Below are 12,188 nucleotides of genomic sequence, written 5' to 3' on the forward strand. Positions count from 1 at the left end.
TACATGTAATTTAGATTGCATTTTTAAATGTTTGCTATAATTCTTTATGAGGTTTTTACTGAATATAGATAGATAGATACCTTTATTATCCCAAGGGGGAAATTCAGTTGTCCAGTAGAAGCACAGCAGTATACAGTTATTTACAAAGTTACAGAGACGTAAGAAAAGATAGATAAGAGGGAAAAAACAAAACAAAAAAAGACAAGAGCAGTACAGAGTAGTATATGTGCTTGGTCTACCTGTTTTAAAGATTATCCTACTATTTCTTTGCATTTGATGTATTGATGTTGATGTACTGAATATACTTGATCTACTTCACTACACCTCAGAGGAAAATATTGTGCTTTTACTTCTACAATTATTTGAAAACCTCTTGATGAACGCAGCAGCAGAAGTTTATTACTGATGTGTTCTCATGTTGACAGAGATGAATGCAGCAGCAGAAGGTTAATATTCATGTGTTCTCATAGAGATGAACGCAGCAGCAGAAGGTTAATATTCAGTGTGTTCTTACAGAGATGAATGCAGCAGCAGCAGAAGGAGGCAACAAGGCCGCTCCTCCCAAGTTCAAGCAGAAGGAGAGCAGACAGTTCAAGAGCAAGGCTCCTAAAGCTGGACAGAAAGGGTGAGGATGGAGAAAACACCAGCATGTTGACACTCTGTTCACTTATATTCAATTCAATTCAATTCAGTTCAGTTCAGTTCAATTCAATTTGGCAGTTCAGTTCAATTCAATTCAAAGGTGCTTTATTGGCATGAGAAAACATATGTTTACATTGCCAAAGCAAGTGTCAAATATAATAAAAAAACAGTTGACATATACAGTTGGAGGGGGTACAGCATTGTGTAAACAGAGCTACGTCACATAGTGTCGTTATATACATGTTATTATGCAGGGTATAAAGCTTTTTGAAAAAGATATCGGCAAATCTTTTGAAGTCGCTTTTGGAACGAATAGCATTTATTTCTTCTCAAAACGATTTAAATCTCTCTCTCTCTCTCTCTCTCTCTCTCTCTCTCTCTCTCTCTCTCTCTCTCTCTCTCTCTCTCTCAGGTTTGACAACGACGTCCCGGGCATGGAAGGTCTTGGCGGTGAGCATCAATGTTATTTAATGTGATGTTTGGCACTGTTGAAATATATTTAGCATGAAGAATAAAGCATTCCAAGGACATACGCAAGCTTAGAGCCCTGGTACGTCAGTCTCTTGAGCTGGCGTACCTCCCGACGGATCCCCTGCGTAAATAAAACATGAATGAATCTGGCCACATTTGTGCCGAAATGCCGGTTCGTTCAAAATACGGGTGTAAGTTAAGGCATAAGAGCTGGTACAAACTCATCTAATGCCAATTCCGCGAATACTCGGGAAATATTAAAAGGTATCTATAGTGCCGATCCCGCGATGTCGCGGGCTATTTACTGTATATACAGTAAAGCTGGCAATGGCTATGTACCGTCCGTTGAAAAGCCCTGGCACGGTTGGAGTCGCGATGATTCATCATCATCATCGCGCATCCACGTGCACACAATAGTGATCCCATAACATAGAAACCAACGGTCTTTCTCATCTTTATCGTCCATTTTCTCCAAAAAACACTTTTGACGCCAAGGATGGCATTGGATTCTCGCTAAAATAGCAAAAGTTTAAAGGGATCCATCTTCCACCCCTGTTTACATTTGGACCAGAAGTACTTCCGGGTGAATCTCCGTCAAGTAGGAATTTGTTTAGTTAGCTCGATCTACTTCCGGCCTTCAAAATAAGAGACTGGCTGCGGACGGAGCAGGCGGCCGGCACGCTGGACATTTAACCCTTTCATGTCTGGAGCAGCAAATGGGTTAAGACAATCAAAATACAGCCCTATAGTGTTCTAACATAATGTCTTCTCTCATAGACTCAGCAGTGGTGTGTCCATGGGAAGCCTTCTCTTATAGACTCATAGTGTTCTGTAACTCTTCTCTTATAGACTCATAGTGTTCTGTAACTCTTCTCTTATAGACTCATAGTGTTCTGTAACTCTTCTCTTATAGACTCATAGTGTTCTATAACTCTTCTCTTATAGACTCATAGTGTTCTATAACTCTTCTCTTATAGACTCATAGTGTTCTATAACTCTTCTCTTATAGACTCATAGTGTTCTATAACTCTTCTCTTATAGACTCATAGTGTTCTATAACTCTTCTCTTATAGACTCATAGTGTTCTATAACTCTTCTCTCATAGACTCATAGTGTTCTATAACTCTTCTCTTATAGACTCATAGTGTTCTATAACTCTTCTCTTATAGACTCATAGTGTTCTATAACTCTTCTCTTATAGACTCATAGTGTTCTATAACTCTTCTCTTATAGACTCATAGTGTTCTATAACTCTTCTCTTATAGACTCATAGTGTTCTATAACTCTTCTCTTATAGACTCATAGTGTTCTATAACTCTTCTCTTATAGACTCATAGTGTTCTATAACTCTTCTCTCATAGACTCATAGTGTTCTATAACTCTTCTCTTATAGACTCATAGTGTTCTATAACTCTTCTCTTATAGACTCATAGTGTTCTATAACTCTTCTCTTATAGACTCATAGTGTTCTATAACTCTTCTCTCATAGACTCATAGTGTTCTATAACTCTTCTCTCATAGACTCATAGTGTTCTATAACTCTTCTCTTATAGACTCATAGTGTTCTATAACTCTTCTCTCATAGACTCATAGTGTTCTATAACTCTTCTCTTATAGACTCATAGTGTTCTATAACTCTTCTCTTATAGACTCATAGTGTTCTATAACTCTTCTCTCATAGACTCATAGTGTTCTATAACTCTTCTCTCATAGACTCATAGTGTTCTATAACTCTTATCTTATAGACTCATAGTGTTCTATAACTCTTATCTTATAGACTCATAGTGTTCTATAACTCTTCTCTTATAGACTCATAGTGTTCTATAACTCTTCTCTTATAGACTCATAGTGTTCTATAACTCTTCTCTTATAGACTCATAGTGTTCTATAACTCTTCTCTTATAGACTCATAGTGTTCTATAACTCTTCTCTTATAGACTCATAGTGTTCTATAACTCTTCTCTTATAGACTCATAGTGTTCTATAACTCTTCTCTCATAGACTCATAGTGTTCTATAACTCTTCTCTTATAGACTCATAGTGTTCTATAACTCTTCTCTTATAGACTCATAGTGTTCTATAACTCTTCTCTTATAGACTCATAGTGTTCTATAACTCTTCTCTCATAGACTCATAGTGTTCTATAACTCTTCTCTCATAGACTCATAGTGTTCTATAACTCTTCTCTTATAGACTCATAGTGTTCTATAACTCTTCTCTTATAGACTCATAGTGTTCTATAACTCTTCTCTTATAGACTCATAGTGTTCTATAACTCTTCTCTTATAGACTCATAGTGTTCTATAACTCTTCTCTTATAGACTCATAGTGTTCTATAACTCTTCTCTTATAGACTCATAGTGTTCTATAACTCTTCTCTTATAGACTCATAGTGTTCTATAACTCTTCTCTTATAGACTCATAGTGTTCTATAACTCTTCTCTTATAGACTCATAGTGTTCTATAACTCTTCTCTTATAGACTCATAGTGTTCTATAACTCTTCTCTCATAGACTCATAGTGTTCTATAACTCTTCTCTTATAGACTCATAGTGTTCTATAACTCTTCTCTTATAGACTCATAGTGTTCTATAACTCTTATCTTATAGACTCATAGTGTTCTATAACTCTTCTCTTATAGACTCATAGTGTTCTATAACTCTTCTCTTATAGACTCATAGTGTTCTATAACTCTTCTCTTATAGACTCATAGTGTTCTATAACTCTTCTCTTATAGACTCATAGTGTTCTATAACTCTTCTCTTATAGACTCATAGTGTTCTATAACTCTTCTCTCATAGACTCATAGTGTTCTATAACTCTTCTCTTATAGACTCATAGTGTTCTATAACTCTTCTCTTATAGACTCATAGTGTTCTATAACTCTTATCTTATAGACTCATAGTGTTCTATAACTCTTATCTTATAGACTCATAGTGTTCTATAACTCTTCTCTTATAGACTCATAGTGTTCTATAACTCTTCTCTTATAGACTCATAGTGTTCTATAACTCTTATCTTATAGACTCATAGTGTTCTATAACTCTTCTCTTATAGACTCATAGTGTTCTATAACTCTTCTCTTATAGACTCATAGTGTTCTATAACTCTTCTCTTATAGACTCATAGTGTTCTATAACTCTTCTCTTATAGACTCATAGTGTTCTATAACTCTTCTCTTATAGACTCATAGTGTTCTATAACTCTTCTCTCATAGACTCATAGTGTTCTATAACTCTTATCTTATAGACTCATAGTGTTCTATAACTCTTCTCTTATAGACTCATAGTGTTCTATAACTCTTCTCTTATAGACTCATAGTGTTCTATAACTCTTCTCTTATAGACTCATAGTGTTCTATAACTCTTCTCTTATAGACTCATAGTGTTCTATAACTCTTCTCTTATAGACTCATAGTGTTCTATAACTCTTCTCTCATAGACTCATAGTGTTCTATAACTCTTCTCTTATAGACTCATAGTGTTCTATAACTCTTCTCTTATAGACTCATAGTGTTCTATAACTCTTCTCTTATAGACTCATAGTGTTCTATAACTCTTCTCTTATAGACTCATAGTGTTCTATAACTCTTCTCTTATAGACTCATAGTGTTCTATAACTCTTCTCTTATAGACTCATAGTGTTCTATAACTCTTCTCTTATAGACTCATAGTGTTCTATAACTCTTCTCTTATAGACTCATAGTGTTCTATAACTCTTCTCTTATAGACTCATAGTGTTCTATAACTCTTCTCTTATAGACTCATAGTGTTCTATAACTCTTCTCTTATAGACTCATAGTGTTCTATAACTCTTCTCTTATAGACTCATAGTGTTCTATAACTCTTCTCTTATAGACTCATAGTGTTCTATAACTCTTCTCTTATAGACTCATAGTGTTCTATAACTCTTCTCTTATAGACTCATAGTGTTCTATAACTCTTCTCTCATAGACTCATAGTGTTCTATAACTCTTCTCTTATAGACTCATAGTGTTCTATAACTCTTCTCTTATAGACTCATAGTGTTCTATAACTCTTATCTTATAGACTCATAGTGTTCTATAACTCTTATCTTATAGACTCATAGTGTTCTATAACTCTTATCTTATAGACTCATAGTGTTCTATAACTCTTATCTTATAGACTCATAGTGTTCTATAACTCTTCTCTTATAGACTCATAGTGTTCTATAACTCTTCTCTTATAGACTCATAGTGTTCTATAACTCTTCTCTCATAGACTCATAGTGTTCTATAACTCTTCTCTTATAGACTCATAGTGTTCTATAACTCTTCTCTTATAGACTCATAGTGTTCTATAACTCTTCTCTTATAGACTCATAGTGTTCTATAACTCTTCTCTTATAGACTCATAGTGTTCTATAACTCTTCTCTTATAGACTCATAGTGTTCTATAACTCTTCTCTTATAGACTCATAGTGTTCTATAACTCTTCTCTTATAGACTCATAGTGTTCTATAACTCTTCTCTTATAGACTCATAGTGTTCTATAACTCTTCTCTTATAGACTCATAGTGTTCTATAACTCTTCTCTCATAGACTCATAGTGTTCTATAACTCTTCTCTTATAGACTCATAGTGTTCTATAACTCTTCTCTTATAGACTCATAGTGTTCTATAACTCTTCTCTTATAGACTCATAGTGTTCTATAACTCTTCTCTCATAGACTCATAGTGTTCTATAACTCTTCTCTTATAGACTCATAGTGTTCTATAACTCTTCTCTTATAGACTCATAGTGTTCTATAACTCTTCTCTTATAGACTCATAGTGTTCTATAACTCTTCTCTTATAGACTCATAGTGTTCTATAACTCTTCTCTTATAGACTCATAGTGTTCTATAACTCTTCTCTTATAGACTCATAGTGTTCTATAACTCTTCTCTCATAGACTCATAGTGTTCTATAACTCTTCTCTTATAGACTCATAGTGTTCTATAACTCTTCTCTTATAGACTCATAGTGTTCTATAACTCTTCTCTTATAGACTCATAGTGTTCTATAACTCTTCTCTTATAGACTCATAGTGTTCTATAACTCTTCTCTTATAGACTCATAGTGTTCTATAACTCTTCTCTTATAGACTCATAGTGTTCTATAACTCTTCTCTCATAGACTCATAGTGTTCTATAACTCTTATCTTATAGACTCATAGTGTTCTATAACTCTTCTCTTATAGACTCATAGTGTTCTATAACTCTTCTCTTATAGACTCATAGTGTTCTATAACTCTTCTCTCATAGACTCATAGTGTTCTATAACTCTTCTCTTATAGACTCATAGTGTTCTATAACTCTTCTCTTATAGACTCATAGTGTTCTATAACTCTTCTCTTATAGACTCATAGTGTTCTATAACTCTTATCTTATAGACTCATAGTGTTCTATAACTCTTCTCTTATAGACTCATAGTGTTCTATAACTCTTCTCTTATAGACTCATAGTGTTCTATAACTCTTCTCTCATAGACTCAGCAGTGATGTGTCCATGAGAAGCCTTATCTTATAGACTCTGGGTATATATAACACAGTGTCTTCTCTCATAGACTCAGCAGTGGTGTGTCCATGGGAAGCCTTCGGGGACATGGAGCTCAGTGACCTGGCCCAGTTCGGCATCGTCTAGAAGAGCTGGTCAGCGGTGGCGTAGCCACTGGGCTAAACGGACATGATGCTCTCTGCTGGCTCATGGCGACTGCCATTCAGCAGTTTGTTTGTTGAGCTCTCCGTCCTCTTTGGGAACACAGAGGACATTTCATTATTTATTTAGTTTCTTCTTCTTTTTTTTATGGGGGGTGGGGGGGGGGCAGTAAAAGATCATTACTGTATCAAAAGTGACTCGGCCTAAACTACAGAACCTGGTCAAACATGGTCCAAAGTGTCAAATAATGTAAGAAAGGGACAAAGTGTAAACATACAGATCAGCTATTTGTGTAAAACAAATAGCTGATCTGCAAGCTTGCAGCGTTGTGAGCTTGCAGATCAACTATTGTTACGAGCTTTATCGTCTATTTTCATGCATGTAATGCATCGACTCCTAAAAATTCCAAGTGCTTGTCAGGGTGTGGGGGGGGGGGGGGGGGGGGGGGGGGGGGGTCCCCTGTTCAAAATAATATGATTATTTTTTGGGGGGTGGCGGGGGTCCCTGTTCAAATATGATGAATTATTTTGGCGGATCCCCAGGTCAAACATGATTTTTTTTTTATCTTTTTTTGTTCTTTTTTTAGAGGGTTGAGAACCACTGCTCTCAACTTCACTGATAGAATATGAATGTACTGTATGTAATGTACAATACTCACTGAATGAAACAATGTCTCTTGAATTGAGTTCAAATTAGTATGCATATTATATCTATTTGTCTTTCTATTTATGTTTATTTCTATGAATGTATGAATGAATGAATGAATGAATGAATGAATGAATCTATAAACACATAGCAATGTAACAAATATCAGATGTTTTATCTATTGTAATAAAATCTTGCCTGTGAGAATTATTTTGCCCTGTCACAATATAGAGCTAGTTAACGCTTTTACTGAACAAACACTCTATAGCAATGATTACTGTCACAATATAGAGATATTTAACACTGTTACTGAACAAACACTCTATAGCAATGATTACTGTCACAATATAGAGATATTTAACACTGTTACTGAACAAACACTCTATAGCAATGATTACTGTCACAATATAGAGCTATTTAACACTGTTACTGAACACACACTCTATAGCAATGATTACTGTCACAATATAGAGCTATTTAACACTTACTGAACACACACTCTATAGCAATGATTACTGTCACAATATAGAGCTATAACACTATTACTGAACAAACACTCTATAGCAATGATTACTGTCACAATATAGAGCTATTTAACACTGTTACTGAACAAACACTATAGCAATGATTACTGTCACAATATAGAGCTGTTTAACACTGTTACTGAACACACACTCTATAGCAATGATTACTATCACAATATAGAGCTGTTTAACACTGTTACTGAACAAACACTCTATAGCAATGATTACTGTCACAATATAGAGCTATAACACTATTACTGAACAAACACTCTATAGCAATGATTACTGTCACAATATAGAGCTATAACACTGTTACTGAACAAACACTCTATAGCAATGATTACTGTCACAATATAGAGCTGTTTAACACTGTTACTGAACACACACTATAGCAATGATTACTATCACAATATAGAGCTGTTTAACACTGTTACTGAACACACACTATAGCAATGATTACTATCACAATATAGAGCTGTTTAACACTGTTACTGAACACACACTCTATAGCAATGATTACTATCACAATATAGAGCTGTTTAACACTGTTACTGAACACACACTCTATAGCAATGATTACTATCACAATATAGAGCTGTTTAACACTGTTACTGAACAAACACTCTATAGCAATGATTACTGTCACAATATAGAGCTGTTTAACACTGTTACTGAACACACACTCTATAGCAATGATTACTATCACAATATAGAGCTGTTTAACACTGTTACTGAACACACACTCTATAGCAATGATTACTATCACAATATAGAGCTATAACACTATATATTGCTGAACAAACACTCTATAGCAATGATTACTGTCACAATATAGAGCTATTTAACACTGTTACTGAACAAACACTCTATAGCGATGATTACTGTCACAATATAGAGCTGTTTAACACTGTTACTGAACAAACACTCTATAGCAATGATTACTGTCACAATATAGAGCTGTTTAACACTGTTACTGAACAAACACTCTATAGCAATGATTACTGTCACAATATAGAGCTGTTTAACACTGTTACTGAACAAACACTCTATAGCAATGATTACTGTCACAATATAGAGCTATTTAACACTGTTACTGAACAAACACTCTATAGCAATGATTACTGTCACAATATAGAGCTATTTAACACTGTTACTGAACAAACAAGTATTATCATAGAGCTTTTAACCTTTTAACAAAAATCTTGTTTCTAGACAGCAAAAAAGTATTGGCGACATGGGATCATTATTTATTCTGACATAATATACAGACCTGACATATTCTATTCTATTCATATCTGCCCAGTCAGTGTAATAACTATCACCATCATCATCATAACCTTTATTTCAAGGAAGCCCTCCGAGGAAGACCCCCCTCAGGGCAATGGCTGGAAACCATTGCCCTGACTTGTAATGAAGGCAGAGATCAGATCTTTAAGGAATTCTGGGAAAAAAATAAAAAGATACCAGTGCTTATCACGCCTCTCAGACAGAGAGGACAAGCTGTGTTCCGGCATAGAGTGTAGCCTACAATGATTTTTACCATAACTGTCCCCAATGAGCCATCTTAGGGCAGAGTGGTACACTGTGTCAAGGCACTTTAAAATGGTGGAGCAGCTATGCTATAAATAATGTCTCCTTAAAGCAGAGAGAGAGGTGTTTTCAATGATTGTGTTTCTACTAGATGCAGGAAAGCATGATTTGATTCTATAGAGAAAAAACATGTTTTTTCTCAGTTTGGAGACAAGGCTATCAATGTGAAATGTTAAGATAGATGGATATATCCAGACTTATGAAACTGAGTTTAGTAGCTATAGTTAGACATAGTCTGTACAGAAACAGTATGCTAAGCTGACACTGTGTGTGTGTGTGTGTGTGTGTGTGTGTGTGTGTGTGTGTGTGTGTGTGTGTGTGTGTGTGTGTGTGTGTGTGTGTGTGTGTGTGTGTCTATAGGACATTAATCCCTCCTGATACCCTGATCCCATTGGCTCACCGCTCTGTTCCCACGGTCATCGTTATGTCACTAGACTCACTACAGTGGTTCTCAACCTGTGGGTCGGGACATATCCCAGGGGTCAGTAACTCTGAGGTCCCGCATCCCCTGTTGAAGACCCCTGGCATAAAGCCCATTCAGTTTTATTCAAAAATGACTATATGGCTGAAACAAAATCAACAATAATGTTGATTTTGACAACAAATTTTGATTTAATTTCAAAGGACTATTATAGAGTAGTGAAGTGTGACGTAATTTACACATCCTACCTGGTTCGCGGTTTTCTTCCCCCATTCTGAATTCCCATAGACCTTTTTCATATGGCGTCATATAAGAACTGTGTTCCAATTATAAACAAATCATCTCAGTGGTTTGACTACAACCGATGGTGAGAAAACGCTAATGTTACTGTCGCCCAATTAGTTACATTTTCGTTTAGAAACAGGCTTTATAAAATATGAGTGACTGACTATCATAAACCATACAGAGCCACCTCGCCGACAATATCGCGAAGACCGTTTGTTTATTTTTGGACCAAAATGCTTATATGAGACGATTTAAGGTGACTCAATCTCATTCTACATAGAGAATTACTTCCGTGGAACCGGGGGATGAGCGAGTCACGTCATGACTTCACTGTTCTATATGGCTGAAATGAAATCAAAATGTGTTGTCAAAATCAACAGGTGCACAGTTCCTACAACTTTACTTTAGTGAGTGAAATCTCCAGGGGTCGTCGCCATGCTGGCTTGTGGTGGACATTTTTGTAAAAATATTTTTTTTTGCCACAGACATACAAAATGAGTGGACATTAAAGGACCAGGTCACCTCTGGGACAACCAGATCTTATTTTATTGTTGTGTGGGACACGATCAACACAATCCTGAGTTATTTTTTGTGTTCAATCTGTGTTTTTAGATATTTTAGTATTTCAGCCGATTTCAGCATGTTACAACTGGTCATATGATGCAAAATGCATCATATGACCAGTTGTAGCATGCTGAAATACTAACATATATAAAAACACAGATTGAACACAAAATAATTCAGGATTGTGTTGATCGTGTCCCACACAACAATAAAATAAGATCTGGTTGTCCCAGAGGTGACCTGGTCCTATGATTACTGTCACAATATAGAGCTATAACACTATTACTGAACAAACACTCTATAGCAATGATTACTGTCACAATATAGAGCTATAACACTGTTACTGAACAAACACTCTATAGCAATGATTACTGTCACAATATAGAGCTGTTTAACACTGTTACTGAACACACACTATAGCAATGATTACTATCACAATATAGAGCTGTTTAACACTGTTACTGAACACACACTCTATAGCAATGATTACTATCACAATATAGAGCTATTTAACACTGTTACTGAACACACACTCTATAGCAATGATTACTATCACAATATAGAGCTGTTTAACACTGTTACTGAACACACACTCTATAGCAATGATTACTATCACAATATAGAGCTGTTTAACACTGTTACTGAACAAACACTCTATAGCAATGATTACTGTCACAATATAGAGCTGTTTAACACTGTTACTGAACACACACTCTATAGCAATGATTACTATCACAATATAGAGCTGTTTAACACTGTTACTGAACACACACTCTATAGCAATGATTACTATCACAATATAGAGCTATAACACTATATATTGCTGAACAAACACTCTATAGCAATGATTACTGTCACAATATAGAGCTATTTAACACTGTTACTGAACAAACACTCTATAGCGATGATTACTGTCACAATATAGAGCTGTTTAACACTGTTACTGAACAAACACTCTATAGCAATGATTACTGTCACAATATAGAGCTGTTTAACACTGTTACTGAACAAACACTCTATAGCAATGATTACTGTCACAATATAGAGCTGTTTAACACTGTTACTGAACAAACACTCTATAGCAATGATTACTGTCACAATATAGAGCTATTTAACACTGTTACTGAACAAACAAGTATTATCATAGAGCTTTTAACCTTTTAACAAAAATCTTGTTTCTAGACAGCAAAAAAGTATTGGCGACATGGGATCATTATTTATTCTGACATAATATACAGACCTGACATATTCTATTCTATTCATATCTGCCCAGTCAGTGTAATAACTATCACCATCATCATCATAACCTTTATTTCAAGGAAGCCCTCCGAGGAAGACCCCCCTCAGGGCAATGGCTGGAAACCATTGCCCTGACTTGTAATGAAGGC

General features: G+C 35.4%; 1 protein-coding gene across 1 annotated transcript; it reads left to right on the top strand.

Moving 5' to 3' along the window:
• Positions 1-518: 518 nt before the first annotated feature.
• LOC308288437 (retinal cone rhodopsin-sensitive cGMP 3',5'-cyclic phosphodiesterase subunit gamma-like) lies at positions 519-6,756 on the top strand (the record flags this gene model as incomplete). Its single annotated transcript, XM_080729871.1, has 3 exons — positions 519-625; positions 1,055-1,092; positions 6,680-6,756. The coding sequence occupies 3 exons, from the start codon at positions 519-521 to the stop codon at positions 6,754-6,756; spliced, it is 222 nt and encodes a 73-aa protein (XP_080585997.1).
• Between the last annotated feature and the right edge of the window lie 5,432 nt (positions 6,757-12,188).

The sequence above is a fragment of the Nannobrachium achirus genome, assembly GCF_963921795.1.
Source record: "Nannobrachium achirus genome assembly, chromosome: 7".
Taxonomy (NCBI): domain Eukaryota; kingdom Metazoa; phylum Chordata; class Actinopteri; order Myctophiformes; family Myctophidae; genus Nannobrachium; species Nannobrachium achirus.